Source organism: Dendrobates tinctorius, unplaced genomic scaffold (genome assembly GCF_039654945.1).
Source record: "Dendrobates tinctorius isolate UK_male_01 unplaced genomic scaffold, ASM3965494v1 ptg000265l, whole genome shotgun sequence".
Lineage (NCBI taxonomy): Eukaryota > Metazoa > Chordata > Amphibia > Anura > Dendrobatidae > Dendrobates > Dendrobates tinctorius.
The window spans coordinates 18,028,622-18,048,869 of NW_027361932.1; the positions used below are offsets into that span (position 1 = coordinate 18,028,622).

The following is a 20,248-nucleotide window of genomic DNA, read 5'->3' on the forward strand; positions in this document are numbered from 1 at the left end:
TAGAACATGTCTGAGATTTCAGTAGGATCATAATGGATTGTGCCATCAGTTCCTCTCAAAGCCTGGGCAAGGGAATTCAAGGCTCTTTCTTTCAACAATCTGGCCAAAATTGTATGAGCGTTGTTTCCTTTTTCGTAGTACTTTTGTTTAGTATAAAGAAGGAGTTTTTCAACCCTACGTGATGCCAGGTCTTTCAATTTGTTTCTAAGCACCACAATCTTATTTAACGTCCTCACTGAAGGCGAGACTGCAAACTTACGTTCCTCACTTGATAATTGAGAAGTTAATTTATCAAATTCCGCTCTAACTTTTCTTTTTAATCTAGAACCCTCCTTAATACAGTACCCCCTCATGACAGCCTTTTGGGCCTCCCAAAGAACCGAAGGGGGAGAAAACCGAGCCCTTATTCAAATGGAAGAAGTCAGAAAGATGGTTCAATAAAGTCTCCCGAATTGTTGGATCCTTTATTAGAAACTCACTCAACCGCCAGTGACACACCCTGAAAATCAGTTGAGTGGTTTTAAGATCTAAGACCATCGGGGCATGATCAGACCCGGTGATGTGACCCAACTCTACCTTCACCATCATCCTAAGGATTGGAATGTTCGCAAAAAAATAATCTATTCTAGAATGGGTACGATGAGGAGAGTAAAAGGAAAAAGAAAGGAAAAGTTAGGATTATCAATTCTCCACAAGTCAAACAAGGAGTTTGACCTAATTAATTTTCTAAAGTCTCTCGCCAAATTGATCAGATTTTGTGATGGGGGTCTACCACTTATAGAGAATCTATCAGATTGTTCTGAGAAAGGGATGTTGAAGTCTCCACCCACCAACAAGGCTGCTGGCAGTAGTTTTTGGATCAATGAAAAAATTTGATTCAGAAGTTTGATTTGACCTGAATTTGGGGCATAAGACCGGTTCTCTTTTTAGCATGTTTTAGCACAAAATTGTCCCTAAGTTTCAGGAGTACTTAAAATCACTCAAAGGGGGGACTGGAATATGTTTTCAACAAAATTTGTGACTTTGGAAAGTCACAAAAGATGAATCAGGCAAAGACACCTGAAAACTCTATACTCTGCACACCATGGCAATCTTTTAAAAAAAAAAAAAAAAAACCACAAATTTCTGAAGTGCTTACATGTTTTATTGCTGGTTTATGAGTATTGTTTCCGCCCCAACTCTTGTTTCGCCACCATTCGTCAGAAGACACGTTGGGGCAGCAGGAAATTCGCGCACACCGGTAATAACATACATAAGCACTTCAGCGATTTATACATGTTTTATTCTTGTGCAACTAGGTAATTTATATAGTACTATGTACTTAGTACATTCTACTTAAAATATTCTACTTAGATACCTTTTATCTGACTTGCAATAAATGTTATTATGTTGCCTTGAATATGCTGGGTTGGTTGCAACTTGCAACTTCTGTAGCACCTTGCTGTGATCATTAAGGCTGTGTGTCCACGTTGCGTTTTTGTAAGCATTTCCACAGCGTTTGTGCCGGATCAGACGCTGCAGAAACGCTTAAAAGAAGCTTCACATTAAATTGCATGCATTTTTGGCTTTTTGTGCCAATGCATGCGTTTTTAAAAGCTCAGGAATCGCTTAGCGGCTAAAAATGCAGCATGCTCATTAATTTCCGCATTGCTGAGCGTTTTTAGCCTTTTCCAATGTTCCCAGAAAACGCACAAGAAACGCGCGGAAATAAAACGCGTTTTCTGGGAAGGGGATCAGTTTAGTGAGTGTTTAAAAACGCTAATGTGGGCACATATCCTTATGCTGGTTGTATTTGGAACTTCATATATTTTGCTTTTCAATAGAATATTTAATTTTATGCGCACACTATACTCTATTATTTGAGCTTTTTCTATTCCCCTTTTTGTGGTGTTGATGCAAAACAAAACAAATTCTGTTTAGTTTTGTCTTTGACCCATTTGTACACTTTTTACGAAATGGTGCAAATATTGCACCAAAGTTTCTGGCATGCACAAAATGACTCCAATAGGGGTCTGAAGTACATTTGTGACAAATTTTTCAACTCTTTTGTCAAAATTGGTGATTCTGCCTAGCTGAAAGCATCTGGAAAAGATAAACCCCACCCATTATGACGAACACAAAATGAAAAAAACAAACGGGAGAACACATGAAAAATAGGCACATAATAAAAGAAGAATTAGGTGCAAATGTAATACATCAAAAACTAAACGCAAATGCAATAATGAATCAGGCCCTTTTTATCCAAGGCCTGAACACCACTTCCGATGTGACACAGGTGATGGGAGTTCTCTTGTGGTAAGTCATGCAACTAGAATCATAGAATGATAGAGTTGGAAGGGACCTCATGGGTCATCTGGTCCAACCCCCTGCTCAAAGCATGATTCACTAAATCATCTCAGACAGATGTCTGTCCAGCCTCTGTTTGAAGACTTCCATTGAAGGAGAACTCACCACCTCTCGTGGCAGCCTGTTCCACTCATTGATCACCCTCACTGTCAAAAACTTTTTTCTAACATCTAATGTGTGTCTCCTCCCATTCAGTTTCATCCCATAACTGTGTTAATTAATATGACCAGGAGAGGTTTTGCAGTGGTGTTCACATTGGACAGTTTATTTTTGTTAGAAAAGTCTTTCAGCAATGCGCTGATCAGATTGCTGCTCAAATACCAAGTGATCAGTTTGAATCAACCTCTCTGCAACACGAACACAGTACATCTGTAATGTACTTACTGAGTTTTTTGCTAATGCACCAATACTTCCCGAGTAGGCTATTAAATTAACCACTTCACGACCAATGACTCCACATAGGCGTCATGAAAACTGGTGCCATTATGACCAGTGACGCCTATGTGGTGTCATGACTTTAAAGCCCCCCTGCAGGTCAGGTGACCTAGGTCACTGAAAGGTCACCCGACCCGCAGATACAGGGGGCTTTGTACTTCATCACGGGTGGGCGTGGCTTCGCCCCCACGCGGCTACGATCGCTCTGATTGGCTGTTAAAAGTGAAACAGCCAATCAGAGCGATAGTTATATTTCATCAATGAAAATTGATGAAATATTACAATCCAGCCATGTCCGACGCTGCTGTAGCATCGGACATGGCTGGTGACACCGATCCGACCCCCCCCCCCACGGTTAATGGGGGCGATCTGTCCCCCGTCACTGAATAACAGCGGCGATGTGCCGCCGCTGTCATCATCTGCCCCCCCCCCCGCCTTCCCTCCGCTCCCCCGCCTTCCGATCGCCCCCCCTCCCACCCCTGGTACTCACCGAGTGCCGCCATGGCTCCCGGTGTCCCACGGTCCCGGACCATGGGCGCCGCCATATGCGCCGGCTGCAATTTCCATTCATTCATTTTGATCACTGTGATAAACTCTCACAGTGATCAAAATAGAATGAAAAGCAAATAAACCCCCCCTTTATCACCCCCATAGGCAGGAACAAACAATAAAATAAAGAAATTATTTTTATTTTTTTCCATTAGGGTTAGGGTTGGAATTAGGGTTAGGATTGGAATTAGGGTTAGAATTAGGGTTAGAATTAGAGTTAGGGTTGGAATTAGGGTTAGGCTTGTGGTTAGGGTTATGGTTAGGTTTGGGATTAGGGTTAGGGGTGTGTTGGGGTTAGGGTTATGGTTAGGGTTGGGATTAGGGTTAGGGATGTGTTGGGGTTAGGGTTGAAGTTAGAATTGAGGGGTTTCCACTGTTTAGGCACATCACGGGGGTCTCCAAACCCGACATGGTGCCACCATTGATTCCAGCCAATTTTGCGTTCAAAAAGTCAAACGGTGCTACCTCCCTTCCAAGCCCCTACGTGTGCCCAAACAGTGGTTTACCCCAACATATGGGGTATCAGCGCACTCAGGAAAAATTGCACACCAACTTTGGGGGTCTAATTTCTCCTGTTACCCTTGGGAAAATAAAAAATTGGGGGCTAAAAAATTATTTTTGTGGAAATTTTTTTTTTTATTATTTTCACGTCTCTGCATTATAAACTTCTGTGACGCAATTGGGGGTTCAAAGTGCTCACCAGGCATCTAGATAAGTTCCTTGGGGGGTCTAGTTTCCAAAATGGGGTCACTTGTGGGGGGTTTCTATTGTTTAGGCACATCAGGGGCTCTGCAAACGTAACGACGACCGCAGACCATTACATCAAAGTCTGCATTTCAAAACGTCACTACTTCCAATCCGAGCCCCGACGTGTACCCAAACAGTGGTCCCCCCCACATATGGGGTACCAGCGTACTCAGGACAAACTGGACGACAACTTTTAGGGTCCAATTTATCCTGCTACCCTTGTGAAAAAAAAAATTGCTGGCTAAAAATCATTTTTTTGAGGAAAAAAATATTTTTTATTTTCACGGCTCTGCGTTATAAACTTCTGTGAAGCACTTGGGGGTTCAAGGTGCTCACCACACATCTAGATAAGTTCCTTCGGGGGTCTAGTTTCCAAAATGGGGTCACTTGTGGGGGGGTTCCACAGTTTAGGTACATCAGGGGCTCTGCAAGTGAAACATGATGCCCGCAGACCATTCCATCAAAGTCATCATTTCATAATGTCACTACTTTCCTTCCGAGCCCCAACGTGTACCCAAACTGTGGTCCTCACCCACATATGGGGTACCAGCGTACTCACGACAAACTGGACAACAACTTTTGGGGTCCAAATTATCCTGCTACCCTTGTGAAAATAAAAAATTGCGCACTAAAAAATTTTTGAGGAAAAAAAAATATTTTTTATTTTCACGGCTCTGCGTTATAAACTTTTGTGAAGCACTTGGGGGTTCAACATGCTCACTATGCATCTAGATAGATTCCTTAGGGGGTCTAGTTTCCAAAATGGGATCATTTGTGGGGGAGCTCCAATGTTTAGGCACACAGGGGCTCTCCAAACACGACATGGTGTCCGCTAACGATTAGAAGTAATTTGCATTTCAAAAAATCAAATGGCGCTCCTTCCCTTCTGAGCCCTGCCATGCGCCCAAACAGTGATTCTCCCCAACATATGGGGTACCAGCGTACTCACGACAAACTGGACAACAACTTTTGGGGTCCAAATTATCCTGCTACCCTTGTGAAAATAAAAAATTGCGCACTAAAAAATTTTTGAGGAAAAAAAAATATTTTTTATTTTCACGGCTCTGCGTTATAAACTTTTGTGAAGCACTTGGGGGTTCAACATGCTCACTATGCATCTAGATAGATTCCTTAGGGGGTCTAGTTTCCAAAATGGGATCATTTGTGGGGGAGCTCCAATGTTTAGGCACACAGGGGCTCTCCAAACACGACATGGTGTCCGCTAACGATTAGAAGTAATTTGCATTTCAAAAAATCAAATGGCGCTCCTTCCCTTCTGAGCCCTGCCATGCGCCCAAACAGTGATTCTCCCCAACATATGGGGTACCAGCGTACTCAGGACAAACTGGACAACAACTTTTGTGGTCCAATTTCTCCTGTTAGCCTTGTGAAAATTAAAAATAGCGTGCTAAAAAATCATTTTTGAGGAAAAAAAATTATTTTTTATTTTCACTGCTCTGTTATAAACTTTTGTGAAGCACTTAGGGGTTCAAAGTGCTCACTACACATCTAGATAAGTTCCATAAGGGGTCTAGTTTCCAAAATGGGGTTACTTGTGGGGGAGCTCCAATGTTTAGGTGCACAGGGGCTCTCCAAACGCGACATGGTGTCTGATAACGATTGGAGCTAATTTTCCATTCAAAAAGTCAAATGGTGCTCCTTCCCTTCCGGACCCTGCCGTGCGCCCAAGCAGTGGTTTATGACCACATATGAGGTATCGGTGTACTCAGGAGAAATTGCTCAACAAATTTTAGGATCCATTTTATCCTGTTGCCCATGTGAAAATGAAAAAACTGAGGCTAAAAGAAAATTTTTGTGAAAGAAAAAAAAAAGTCCTTTTTTTTTTTTTTTTTTTTTTTCTTTTTACAGATCAGTTTGTGAAGCACCTGGGGGTTCAAAGTGATCATTATGCATCTAGATAAGTTCCTTGGGTGGTCTAGTTTCCAAAATGGGGTCACTTGTGGGGGAGTTCCAATGTTTAGGCACACAGGGACTCTCCAAACGTGACATGGCAACCGCTAAATATTCCAGCATATTTTCCATTCAAAAAGTCAAATGACGCTCTTTCCCTTCTGAGCCCTTCCTGCGCCCAAACAGTGGTTTATGACCACATATGAGGTATCGTGTACTCAGGAGAAATTGACCAACAAATTTTAGGATCCGTTTTATCCTGTTGCCCATGTGAAAATGAAAAAATTGATGCTAAAAGAAAATTTTTGTTGGAAAAATTAAAATGTCCATTTTTTCTTTCCACTTTGCTTTAATTCCTGTGAAACACCTGAAGGGTTAATAATCTTTTTGAATGTAGTTTTGAGTAGCTTGAGGGGTGCAGTTTTTATAATGGTGTCACTTTTAGGTACTTTCTGCCATATAGACCCCTCAAAGTGACTTCAAATGTGATGTGGTCCCTAAAAAAAATGGTTTTGTAAATTTTGTTGTAAAAATGAAAAATCGCTGGTCAACTTTTAACCCTTATAACTTCCTAACAAAAAATATTTTGTTACCAAAATTGTGCTGATGTAAAGTAGACATGTGGGAAATGTTATTTACTAACTATTTTGTGTCACATAACTCTCTGGTTTAACAGCATAAAAATTCAAAATTTGAAAATTGCGAAATTTTCGACAAATTTCTGATTTTTTCACAAATAAGCGAAAAAATTATCTACCTAAATTTACCACTAACGTGAAGCCCAATATGTCACGAAAAAACATTCTCAGAATCGCTAGGATCCGTTGAAGCGTTCCTGAGTTATTACCTCATAAAGGGACACTGATCAGAATTGCAAAAAATGGCCTGGTCATTAAGGTCAAAATAGGCTTGGTCATGAAGGGGTTAAAAGATTTTTATTTATTTTTAAAGCTTTTGAATAGTTTTTCACTGACAGCACGCAGAGATCTTGAAAATGATGTGGCATGAAAACAAAAGGTATATTTAGTAAATATTCCATCTTCTTTCACTATTTAGTAGATAAACTTAATTTCCACAAAAACCAGAAACCTTGTTTAAATTCATGCTATTTTTCATAGACTACTGGACCTTACTGTTAGCAAAGTGCTGATTATTTGCAAAGCTTTTGGCAAAGGAATTATACCATGATTTCAGTTGCGTTATTTAAATGTTAAACTCCTCATTTCAGGCGCCACAACTCCCAGAAGGAGCAGAAGATTCCCCCGAAGTCCTGAATGAATTATTTTATCTTCTCGCTGACTACCATTTTAAAAATAAAGAACAGTCCAAGGCCATTAAATTCTACATGCATGATATCTGCAAATGTCCAAACAGGTCAGTCTGCAACGTAAAATAGTTTGATATTTTTGTTTCATTTTTTAAGTTTTTATTTCTATAGTAATAATATATCTAAATATATGTTCATGTAACAGTGTGTTGATGTAAGTGTGCAGTCATGGCTGAAAGTGTTGGCAGCCAATTAAACATAATTTCACACAAAACCCCCAAAAATGGACCGGTCAGAATTGTTGGCTCGTTCAGTCTCACATATGACAAGTAAGGCTAGGTTCACATTAGCGTTTGAGTCCGCAGGGTATCATCCACATGCACAAATGCATGCAAAACCGCTTGTTAAATGCATGTTTACGCAGCGTTTTTTATGCGCACCATCTTATGCATGACGGAAAAAAAATGCGTTTTTGCATGCGTTTGTGTTTATGCGCATGCGTTAGATATGACACCAGACAAAAATGGGCGTGTCTCATGGGATTTCTATTTACATTTTGAAGAACGCATGCATATCGAACGCATGCTTACGCATGTCCTTATGTACCAATGTGTTCCCATAGACAGTAATGCAGGTTTTTTTTTTTACGCACTCATCCGCATATTTGACGGATTTTTGACACCTCAAAAAATGCAACATGTTGTGTTTGCTTGACACCGCCGCACACCGCAAAACGACGCATATGTACGCAAAAGCATGCAAACACATGTCCCGCATACACCATGTTAAATACAGTATATGTACGCATGGCGCAGGCGGATCTATGCGGATCAAACGCTGCGCACCCAAAGGCTAATGTGATGCCAGCCTAACAGGTGCGGGCAATATGAAAATCATACATGAAACCAGATAAAAATGGGAGATGTTCACTCAATCTTTGCATTGTATTTCTGTGTGCCACACTAAGGCTTGTTTCACATTTCCGTTTTTTTGGCGTCCGCCAAAGTGAAAAAACGGATCCGTTTCCGTTTTGCCACAAACGGATGCTACCGGATCCGTTTTTTTGGACGGATCCGCTAAAATTATCTGGGAAAAAACCTATCTGCCAAAAAAAAATGGCGGATCCGTTTTTTTTGCAAAACAGCGGAGTTTGACGGACGTCAAAAACGGAAATGTGATCCACCTTTAAGCAGGGAGAACTGAAAGAAGAGAATAGAACTCTTTGAGGACTTGTAATCTTGAGATTAATATTTTTCAATAATTTTGGTTCTCAAGTCCATCTACTGAGCTCTTGATGTTTCTTTGTCCACTTTACCCAACATAATCAATAAGTTTACAACCTATGGCACTGTAGATATTCCACCTGAGCATGGATGAGCAGTCGGAAAAATTGACGAAAGGTTGCAACGTAAAATAGTACGCATGGTGAATAATCAGCATCTATCAAGTTCCAAAGAAATTTAATCTGTCCTACATGCTCAGCACGAACTATCCGTCAACATTTAAATAAATCGCTATTGCAGGAGACTCAGAAAGACCTCACTGCTGACACAGAGACATTAAGGCTGTGTGCCCACGTTGCGTTTTTTTAAGCGTTTTTGGTGCGTTTTTCAGGGTCAAACCGCATCAAAAACGCTTAAAAGAAGCATTCCATTCATTTTAATGTATTTTGGCCTTTTTGTGCCAATGGATGCGTTTTTTACCGCTAAGGAAACGCAGCATGTTCATTAATTTCCGCTTAGGTCCGCGTTTTTGGCTATATCCTATAGTCCAAAAGACGCGCGGAAAAAAACGCATCAAAAACGCGCAGTTTTTGCGCAAAAAACGTGCAAACATCGCGGCAAAAACGTGCGTTTTCTGGGAAGGAGACCCGTTTTCTGAGCATTTAAAGACCTTACTGTGGACACATAGCCTAAAAAATGCTAGATTGCAGATTGCCAAAATGTATGTGAGCCAAAATCCTTCTGTGAATGCGTTTTGTGGACAAATGAGACCAAGAAATGCTTTACCAAAAAGCTCTAATATTCTACTGTTTACTGAAAACGAAATTAGGCCTACAAAGAAAAGAACACTGTACCCACAGTCAAATATGGTGGAGGTTCAAAGATGTTTTGAGGTTGTTTTGCTCTGTCACTGTGGGTCTTGACTGTGTGCAAGGCTTCATTATATCTGAAGATTACATAAGGATTTTGGGTTGCAATGTAGTGCCCAGTGTCAGAAAGCAGAGTTTGCGTCCTAGGTCATGAATCTTCCTACAGGAGAATGACCCCAAACATACTTCAAGAAGCACCTAAAAATAGATGGAAACAAAGCTCTGGAGAGTTCTGAAGTGACCAGCAATGGGTCAGGATCTAAATCCCAGTGAACACCTGTGGAGAGATCTTAAAATTGCTATTGGGAGAAGGCGCCTTCAGATATGAGAGACGTGGAGCACTTTGCAAAAGATGAGTGGTCCAGAATTACAGTTGAAAGGTGTATGAAGCTTGTTGATGCTTACATGGAGCGATTGATTGTAGTTATTTATTCCAAAGGGCATGCAGCCGAATATTAAGTTGAGGATGCCAACAATTTTGGCTGGGCCATTTTTGAAGTTTTGTGTGAAATTATATTCAATTTGCCCTCTTATTCTCTTTTTTTTTTTGTCGTTCTAATGCACACAAAGGAAGTGCACATGTGTATAGCAAAGCGTGTAGCTGCAATCATTTTCTACAAATATTTGGACAGAGACACATGTTTTGGCATTTAGCTTTTTGCCAAAACATGTTCAAGATACATGTCATATAAAATATAAAATATGCAAATACACTGGCCCCCAAATTGATAGAAACTTCTAGAAGTTGCTGACAGATCAATGGGTTGTGTGTGATGGCCCGCAAGTAAGAACCTGTTAATGTATAAATAAGTGATGCTGTCGCGCTAATAGATGTAAGGTGGCAGACGAAGTAGAGACGCATATATAAATTATATGAATATATAGACTTATGTTAGAAAGGAAACCCACACAAGAGAAAGTGTTATCTATGATAATTCTTTGTGTAAAATAGATAAGATTTGTAAAAAAAAAAAAAAATACTTTCTATGCTGACAAATTATACATGCAGAAAAAGGGTTAATATGCAACGGTTTAATAGATGTAGCATTCCTCAGTAGGAATGGAAGTCCACTCCAAATGAATAGAGCTACTACATGTGGTGTAGTGTTAATGCCGAATAATTTCATAGTAAGCAATGATTTATATATAATTTGTGCAGTCAAACATACAGCTTGTTAGGCTGGTCCCTTGTTTAGGTCCGTAAAATTATGATGGAGGGTGTGGGTTGCTGATCTCCTGTGCGCGCTCCGATGCGCACAGTCTCCTGCTGTCAGTCTGCAGTGCTCGGTAAAGTGAGATGCTGAAGTCTTCAGAGTAACGAGTGAAGTAAGGGTCCCTGGCCAGTAGTGTCCCTGATAACCGTGAGGGCAGAAGCGGCTGTAGCATGCCACATGTGCTTCCTACGGGATCCTGTGGGGTCTAGAAACTTATGCTTTTTGGGGAATCTCTGTTCCACTTTGTCAGGGTATGAGCCATATGAGGCATTATATGAGCCACAGGAGAAGATTTATAGCTTGAAACCCCACCAGTAGGGATGTTTTCTTTACGGGTCCCAATTGATTTCAATGGGGTTTGGGTTAAGGTTCGAGTACAGTTCTGGTAACCTAACCGAACTTTGAACTAAAGTTCAGTCAGGTACCAGAACCCAAACTTCCACAGGTCCGCTCAACCCTAGACTTGCATATAAAGAAAATTTCTAAACTTATAAAATTATAGGGCATATATTTCACTAACCAGATTATGATCTGGAAGCCTTACTAATTTGCTTGTTGTGAGTATACAATACTTTTAACATAAGCCCAAGCGACTCAAAAATTATTTATATATAATGTACATTTAAGCTCCCATGAGAAATCTGGTAAAAATGCCCTAGCACCACATTTTTCTGTTTTTTTTATATATATACTTTAGATATTTATTTTCAATTTTTTCATTTTGAATAGGTTGTGTGAAAGTATAGGTGTATTAATAGGCAATTAGATTATTATTATATAATGTTGGTAATACTCTCTTAGTATTGATCAAGTTTGTCCTTGTTTGAACTTCCTTTATTGTGGCTTCTAATGAATTTGCATTATAACCTTTACTGGTGAATTGTTCCTTTAGGAATTTTGCTTCCTCAGTATAGTCAATTAAATCCATACAGTTCCTGTGGGTACAAGTAAATTTAGTTTTAGGGATGTTCAATAGCCATGCTGGAGGGTGGCAGCTTGTTAGGGATAGAAAGCTATTGGAATCCACCTCTACAGTTACGTCTAGAAAAAAATTGATGATGGTGGAACTGATTGTGGGGGTAAAGAAAAGGCCATAGACATTTTGGTTTAGTTCAATTTGCAAATTGGATAAGGTATCATGGGAGCTCTCCCATGTAATAAGAACGTCATCGATCGTCATCATCCTAATTTGAATCCAAGGAGATAGATACCGCACCAAAATCAATTTATATTGAGTCTGGCTAGTTTACCAGCCCATACGCAAACAGTATCAAGTGAGTGCACAGTGCACACCTGCACCAACCTTGATAGCAGGAATCAATATATACGAAATTTTGGACTTGCATTTAGTCACCACACTGTGACATCAGTCGGCAGACCGATGAAGGCCTGTTGTGGGCCGAAACATTTCTGAGACTGCACATAATAAAATTTTCTTTCAAAAAGGATCATTCAAGTTGAGTGCCAAGTTACTATTTGTTATTTCTTTCAGTTTACAGCGCTGGACACGCCCCCTGCCTGTCCCGACACTGACATTATGCTCATAACAGGCTGGTCACGCCCCCACAGGCGTGCCAGCCTATTGGGACGCTGCTTTCAGTTCCTTCGGCCGGGCACGCCCCCTTCTTTTTCAGCGCGCTCGGCCTGGCTGGCCAATTACAGGGGGTCCCTAAGTTGGTTACCCCGCCCTCCGTTCAGCGTGTCTCGTGGCTCTGAGCGCACAACCTCCATCTTGTGCTCCTGCAGAGTCTTCTCTCTCCCGAGGGACTCAATACCGGCCTCCTGTTCAGAGTTCCGGCGGGGGACACAGCTACCTGCGCTACTGCTGCTGCATCGCTGGGTGTCTGGTAGGCTCTGCTTTCCTCTCCTCTGGCCATCGGTTAGCCCCCCTCAGCAGTATTCACATACGCTCTACCTATGTCCAACCCTGCAGGGGCCTCTGGCTATATCCCTACGGTAGTTCACTACGCTTGTGCCCACTGTAAGAGAAAGTGGGCTTCAGGCCAGCCGTGTCCTTTCTGCCCGTCCTGCAGTCCTTCACCATGTCTGCCCCTCAGGACACCTCTAACGCCGTGGATGAGAGCACTCCCCCACCTCCGGAGTGGGATCTTGCCATGTCCCAGTCGGTATCAGGTCTGTCCGTTGCCATGTCTCAGTCCGTATCAGACCTCACAAAAATATCACAATCCCTGGTACAGGTCCTGGAACGTATGCCTCATCTTTCTAACGCCACCAGCGCTCCGAACACCTCCCATCGTGATTCGCACGCACCTGACCACGACCTCCACAGGGACAGATCAGGAGAAAGGTCTAGGAAGCAGACTCTGTCTAGCTCCTCCTCAGATTCAACAGCACCACGGATGCCCCTTTCTGCCCGTTCCCCCCTCCTCGGAGGCGGACATCGGGTCAGACATAGCCTTTCTGTCAGAGTCTGACTCTTATGCAGATCACACCTCTAGAACGCAGGACATGGTAGACAGCCTTATTTCGGCTATTGTTCAAACACTCAAAATAAAGGAGGAAAATGCTACTGCTCAAGATCAATCCGTTTCACTCAAATGGGTAAAACGTCCTTCCAAGCTTTTTCCCAATCACGAGTTTGAGGTCACTACCTCTAGACACTGGGAGCATCCCGGGAAGCGCTTCCCGGGAAGGAAACGTCTGGACATCCTTTACCCCTTTAGTCCTGACCTTGTCAGCAAATGGTCAGAATCTCCTAAGGTGGACCCGCCGGTGTCACGCTTAGCATCTCACAAAGTCCTGTCCATTCCTGATGCGGCGTCCCTCAAGGACGCTACGGACAGACAGATCGAGTCTCTAGCCAAATCAGCCTTTGAGGCGTCAGGCGCTTCTTTTTGTCCAAACTTTGCCTCCTCAGGGGTGGCGAAAGCAATATCCACCTGGGCCAAGATACTTCATCGAGGCATAGTGGCGGCAGCTCCCACACAAGAGCTAGCAGATTTAGCAGACCAAATTGCCCATGCGGGTAAATACTTGTTGAATGCCTCCCTGCATGCTGCTTGCTCAGCAAGAGCAAACAGCAACATTATTGCTATTCGCCGCATCATTTGGTTGAAGGCATGGAACGCAGATCCAGCCTCCAAAAAATCTCTCCCTGGCCTACCTTTCCAGGGCGCCAGGCTGTTTGGGGCTAAGCTAGACCAGATCATCTCGGATGCTACGAGTACTTCTCTGCCCCAATCCAGGCCAAGATGCCTTTTCAACTGAAAGGGCCCCCAGCTTTTTCGGCCCTTCTCTTCCTCCGGCGGATCCTCTCAGCAGGACCATTCTTCCGCACAGGGAGAAAGACGGAAACCTTCCTTCAAACCTGCCCCTCGCTGGAGGTCTAGAAGCCGCCCCTCTAAGTCCTCCAGTTCTCGCGGCCACAGATTTTCCTCTAAATGACAGGTCACCCCCCACCTGGGAATCTTTCCAGGGTGGGAGGCAGGCTTCTTCTTTTCAAAGAAACTTGGTTGGCGGCGGTCGATGACGCCTGGGTCCGGGAGATTGTCACATCAGGCTACAAAATAGAATTTTCTTCGTCCCAAAAAGACGTTTCTTCCTCTCTCTTCCACCAAAACAGCCCTCTCATGCCCCAGGGCTTTCCCAGGCTGTCTCTTCCCTCCTAAACTCAGGAGTCATTGTACCCGTTCCTTGGTACGAATGGTTTTCCGGGTTTTACTCAAACCTGTTCGTAGTCCCAAAAAAGGACGGTTCTCTTTGCCCGATCTTGGACCTCAAACAGTTGAATCGTCACCTTCGGGTCCGCCACTTTTGAATGGAGTCGATGATCGCCTCCATGGAGCTGGAAGAATATCTTTGCTCTGTGGACTTTCAGGACGCTTATTTGCATGTTCCTGTTTGTGTGCAGCATCAGAGGTTCCTCAGGTTTGCCATACAGGAGTGCCATTATCAGTTCACAACTGTCCCATTCGGTGTGGCGTCTGCCCTCAGGGTCTTCACGAAGATCATGGCGGCGGTCATGGCCATTCTTCGTTCAAAGGGGATTCTTATAATCCCTTATCTCGACGATCTCCTGGTCAAGGGTTCATCTCGCCGGGACTGCGATCACAGCCTCCAGATCACTCTGGACATGCTCTGTCATCTCAGCTGGATAATCAACAAAGAGAAATCTACCCTGATCCCAACTCAGCGTCTCGTATTCCTGGGCATGGAATTCGATACAAGCAAGGTCGAGTCTTCCTTCCAAAGAAGAAACTTTCGTCCCTCCGACAGGGGATCAGAACTCTTAAAGCGCCTGGTCCCTCTTCCCCTTCGGCTCTGAATGAGAGTCCTGGGGAACATTATTGCCTCCATGGAAGCAGTGCCGTATGCCCAGTTTCACTCCCGCCTTCTCCAGATGGCCCTCCTGTCTGCTTGGGACAAGACAATGATCTCCCTGGACCGTCCAGTGCTTCTGCCTCTCAACGTGAGGCAATCCCTAACTTGGTGGACGCTTCCCAACTCGGTCCTACGCGGGAGATCCTTCCCATTCGATGGCAGGTCATCACCACCGATGCCAGTCTCCTGGGTTGGGGAGCGGTTTTTCTCCATCTGACAGCGCAGGGCCGCTTGGATGCTCAGGAAGCTCTCCTTCCAATCTATCTCTTGGAGATCAGGGCAATCTTTCTTGCCCTCATCCGTTGGCAGTCCACCCTCGCGGGGAAGCTGGTCCGCATCCAGTCGGACAATGCCACGGTTGTGGCATACATAAATCACCAAGGCGGAACTTGCAGCAAGCAGATCATGCTGGAGGTGGCGAAGATTCTGCGTTGGGCGGAAAGCCATGTCCCCGCCATATCAGCCGTCCAGATTCCAGGAGTGGACAACTGGGAAGCAGATTTCCTGAGCCGTCAAGGGCTCGTGTCAGGCGAGTGGTCACTCAACCCTGCCGTCTTCCACCAAATTTGTCTGAGGTGGGGCGTTCCGGATGTCGACCTCATGGCGTCTCGAACAAACCACAAGGTTCCCCGGTACGTAGCCAGGTCTCGGGATCCGATGGTCGTCAGTTGCGACACTCTTGTGATCCCATGGTCCCAGTTTCGCTTGCCTTATCTGTTCCCACCCCTTTCCCCTGATCCCAAGAATCGTAAAAAAGATAAAGGCAGAAGGGGTCCCCATTCTGTTAGTAGCTCTGGACTGGCCACAGAGGGCCTGGTATGCGGAGCTAGTGAACATGCTCTCCGACGTTACCTAGAGGCTACCAGACCGTCCAGACCTTCTATCGCAAGGGCCCGTCTTCCACCCGAATTCTCGGTCTCTGAATATAATGGCATGGCCGCTGAGGCCGCGGAACTGAGGGACGCAGGTTTTTCCCACAAGGTCATCCAGGCCATGATTAAGGCAAATAAGCCAGCGTCATCACGCATCTATCACAGATGTTGGAAAGCCTTCTTTCGGTGGTGTGAGGTCAACAGTTTGTTTCCTATGACCTTTTCTCTCCCCTTCGTTCTGGGTTTTCTGCAGACGGGTCTCGACTCCAGCCTTTCCCTCAGTACCTTAAAGGGTCAGGTGTCCGCTCTGGCTATCCTCTTTCAAAGGAAAATGGCTTCTCTACCCCAGGTTAAGACTTTTCTTCAGGGCGTCGCTCACATAGCGCCTCCTTACCAGTCTCCGGTCGACCCATGGGATCTGAATCTTGTTTTGGGCGCCCTCCAACGTGCGCCTTTTGAGCCGATTCAGGATATTTCTTTTTCCCTCCTCTCGTGGAAGTTCGCCTTCCTTGTCGCCATCACCTCGATTAGGAGGGTCTCAGATTTGGCAGCATTGCCCTGCCGTTCCCCTTTCCTAGTTTTTCACCATGACAAGGTAGTCCTCAGACCGGTTCCTGCCTTTATGCCAAAGGTAGTCTCCGCCTTTCACATCAATGAGGACATCGTCCTCCCCTCTCTGTGTCCCTATCCAGCTCATCCCTTGGAGAGATCCCTTCACAGTTTGGACTTGGTCAGGGCTACTCGAATCTACCTTGCTAGGACTGCTCCCTTCCGTCAGTCCGATTCCCTGTTTGTCGTCTCTGATGGTCGTCGGAAAGGATTTCCAGCCTCCAAATCCACCATTGCTCGTTGGCTTCATTCAGCGGTTCTGGAGGCATACCGCATCCAGAACAAACAGCCTCCTCCGGGGGTGAGGGCTCACTCTACCCGGGCTGTGGGAGCTTCCTGGGCCGTTCGTCACCAGGCTTTGGCCTTGCAAGTCTGCAAAGCTGCTACCTGGACTTCCCTCCATACCTTCGTGAGATTTTACAAGGTAGATACTCACGGCTCTGCTGATGCAGGCTTAGGTAGGAAGATACTGCAGGCGGTGGTCTCTCACCGGCCGACCTAAGTAACCTTCTCTCAGCATTTATTTCCCACCCTTGGGACTGCTTTTGGACGTCCCATGGTAACCTGTGTCCCCCAATGAAGCGAGAAAGAAAGTGGGATTTTTGGTACTTACCGTAAAATCTCTTTCTTGGAGCCTTTGTTGGGGGACACAGCACCCTCCCTAAATGTTGTACCATGTTGGCCAATGTGCCGTTGTTTTGGTTGGTACATAGGTTGAGTTCTTGTAGTAGCTCCTTATACTACTTTTGCACCAACTGAGGTAATTTGGGCCTGTCGGTAGTTGTATACTGCTGGGGAGGAGCTAACTTTTTCTTATTTGCATATTGTCAGCCTCCTAGCAACAGCAGCATACACCCATGGTAACCTGTGTCCCCCAATGAAGGCTCCAAGAAAGAGATTTTATGGTAAGTACCAAAAATCCCACTTTTCTTTCTGTATACTACAAATTGCGACCTGTTCTCACATTTCCGAACAGCTCAGTGTGTTATTACATTGATTCAGAAGTGAATGGTCAATAGTTTGAATCGGGGAGCAGCCATGAAAAAGATTTCCCAAAAAAAGAGAAACCATATCATCCAGCTCAAACTGCGTCATGTGAGTGCCATAACAGTTGGAAGAATAAAAAGAAGGATTTTTGGTACTCACTGGTAAATCTCTTTCTTGGAGCCTTCATTGGGGGACATACAGTGCCTACAAGTAGTATTCAACCCCCTGCAGATTTAGCAGGTTTGATAAGATGCAAATAAGTTAGAGCCTTCAAACTTCACACAAGAGCAGGATTTATTAACAGATGCATAAATCTTACAAACCAAAAAGTTATGTTGCTCAGTTAAATTTTAATAAATTTTAAACATACAAGTGTGGGTCAATTATTATTCAACCCCTAGGTTTAATATTTTGTGGAATAACCCTTGTTTGCAATTACAGCTAATAATCGTCTTTTATAAGACCTGATCAGGCCGGCACAGGTCTCTGGAGTTATCTTGGCCCACTCCTCCATGCAGATCTTCTCCAAGTTATCTAGGTTCTTTGGGTGTCTCATGTGGACTTTAATCTTGAGCTCCTTCCACAAGTTTTCAATTGGGTTAAGGTCAGGAGACTGACTAGGCCACTCCAACACCTTGATTTTTTGCCTCTTGAACCAGGCCTTGGTTTTCTTGGCTGTGTGCTTTGGGTCGTTGTCTTGTTGAAAGATGAAATGACGACCCATCTTAAGATCCTTGATGGAGGAGCGGAGGTTCTTGGCCAAAATCTCCAGGTAGGCCGTGCTATCCATCTTCCCATGGATGCGGACCAGATGGCCAGGCCCCTTGGCTGAGAAACGGCCCCACAGCATGATGCTGCCACCACCATGCTTGACTGTAGGGATGGTATTCTTGGGGTCGTATGCAGTGCCATCCAGTCTCCAAACGTCACGTGTGTGGTTGGCACCAAAGATCTCGATCTTGGTCTCATCAGACCAGAGAACCTTGAACCAGTCTGTCTCAGAGTCCTCCAAGTGATCATGAGCAAACTGTAGACGAGCCTTGACATGACGCTTTGAAAGTAAAGGTACCTTACGGGCTCGTCTGGAACGGAGACCATTGCGGTGGAGTACGTTACTTATGGTATTGACTGAAACCAATGTCCCCACTGCCATGAGATCTTCCCGGAGCTCCTTCCTTGTTGTCCTTGGGTTAGCCTTGACTCTTCGGACAAGCCTGGCCTCGGCACGGGAGGAAACTTTCAAAGGCTGTCCAGGCTGTGGAAGGCTAACAGTAGTTCCATAAGCCTTCCACTTCCGGATGATGCTCCCAACAGTGGAGACAGGTAGGCCCAACTCCTTCGAAAGGGTTTTGTACCCCTTGCCAGCCTTGTGACCCTCCACGATCTTGTCTCTGATGGCCTTGGAATGCTCCTTTGTCTTTCCCATGTTGACCATGTATGAGTGCTGTTCACAAGTTTGGGGAGGGTCTTAAATAGTCAGAAAAGGCTGGAAAAAGAGATAATTAATCCAAACATGTGAAGCTCATTGTTCTTTGTGCCTGAAATACTTCTTAATACTTAAGGGGAACCAAACAGAATTCTGGTGGGGGTTGAATAATAAATGACCCTCTGAATAAACTTTTCACAATTTAAAAAAAAAAATTAAACAAAGAAATAACATTCTTTTTTGCTGCAGTGCATTTCACACTTACAGGCTGATCTACAGTCCAAATGTCACAATGCCAAGTTAATTCCGAATGTGTAAACCTGCTAAATCTGCAGGGGGTTGAATACTACTTGTAGGCACTGTAGGTAACTATGGGTGCATGCTGCTGTCGCTAATAGCTCCTCCCCAGCAGTATACACCCACCGACAGGCACAAAGAACCTCAGTTGGTGTTAAAGCAGTACGAGAAGCAACCAAAACTCAACATATTTACCAACCCAACAACAAAGGTACATAGGCCCAATAGAGCCAACAGTTAGGGGAGGGTGCTGTGTCCCCCAATGAAGGCTCCAAGAAAGAGATTTTACGGTGAGTACCAAAAATCCCTCTTTCTTTATCGCTTCTTTGGGGGACACAGGTAACCATGGGGCGTCCCAAAGCAGTCCCTAGGGTGGGAACCAGGAAAAAAAGGCAAAGAAGCAGACTTGGGCCGGCCGGTGCGTAACCCTGCCGCCTGCTGCACCGTCCTTCCCAGGCCTGCATCAGACGAGGCATGGGTATGAACCCTGAAACACCTCACGAAGCTGTGCAAGGATGACCAAATCGTAAAGACGAGGCCTGTTGATGAACTGCCCAGGAATCTCCCACTGCACAATTGGAGTGAACCTTCACCCCCAGAGGAGGCTGTTTGTCCTGAACGCGGAATGCCTCCAATATTGCAGAACGAATGCAATGGGAAATAGTGGATTTGGAAGCAGGGAGCCCTTAACGACAACCTTCAGAGATGACAGTCTTTGAAAGGTAAGAAGGAAGGAACAGGTCTGAGAGCTACCTTGTCCTGATGTAAAATCAGGAATGGAGAACAGCAGGATAATGGCGCTAACTCAGAAATTCTTCTGATGGATGTAATTTCCAGCCACTAAGAGGGCAATCTTCTTTGACAGGAGAGAAAATGGAATGTCTTGAATGGGCTCAAAAGAAGTGTGCTGGAGTGCTCCAGGGACAAGGTTAAGGTCCTATGGATCTATCGGAGGACAATAAGAAGGTGCCAGGTGGGCGACTCCTTGAAGAAAAGTCTTTTCTTGAGATCGAGAAAAAGACATAGGGACCAAATTGTTGTTGTTGCTTCACCGGAAGAAGGCCTTCAAGTATCTGTGGTAGGTACTCGGGGATATTGGATATACTGCCCTAATCATGGTCTGAATGACCTGATGGGAAAAAAACAGCCTCCCTC

General features: G+C 44.4%; 1 protein-coding gene across 8 annotated transcripts in view; it reads left to right on the plus strand.

Moving 5' to 3' along the window:
* CABIN1 (calcineurin binding protein 1) overlaps window positions 1-20,248 on the plus strand; it is a 291,790-nt gene that overhangs the window by 143,569 nt on the left and 127,973 nt on the right. For all 8 annotated transcript variants that reach the window (XM_073559181.1, XM_073559178.1, XM_073559186.1 and 5 more), the window contains exon 22: window positions 7,217-7,362. In XM_073559181.1, coding sequence (XP_073415282.1) covers window positions 7,217-7,362 — 146 coding nt within the window. The remainder of the gene's footprint in view (window positions 1-7,216; window positions 7,363-20,248) is intronic.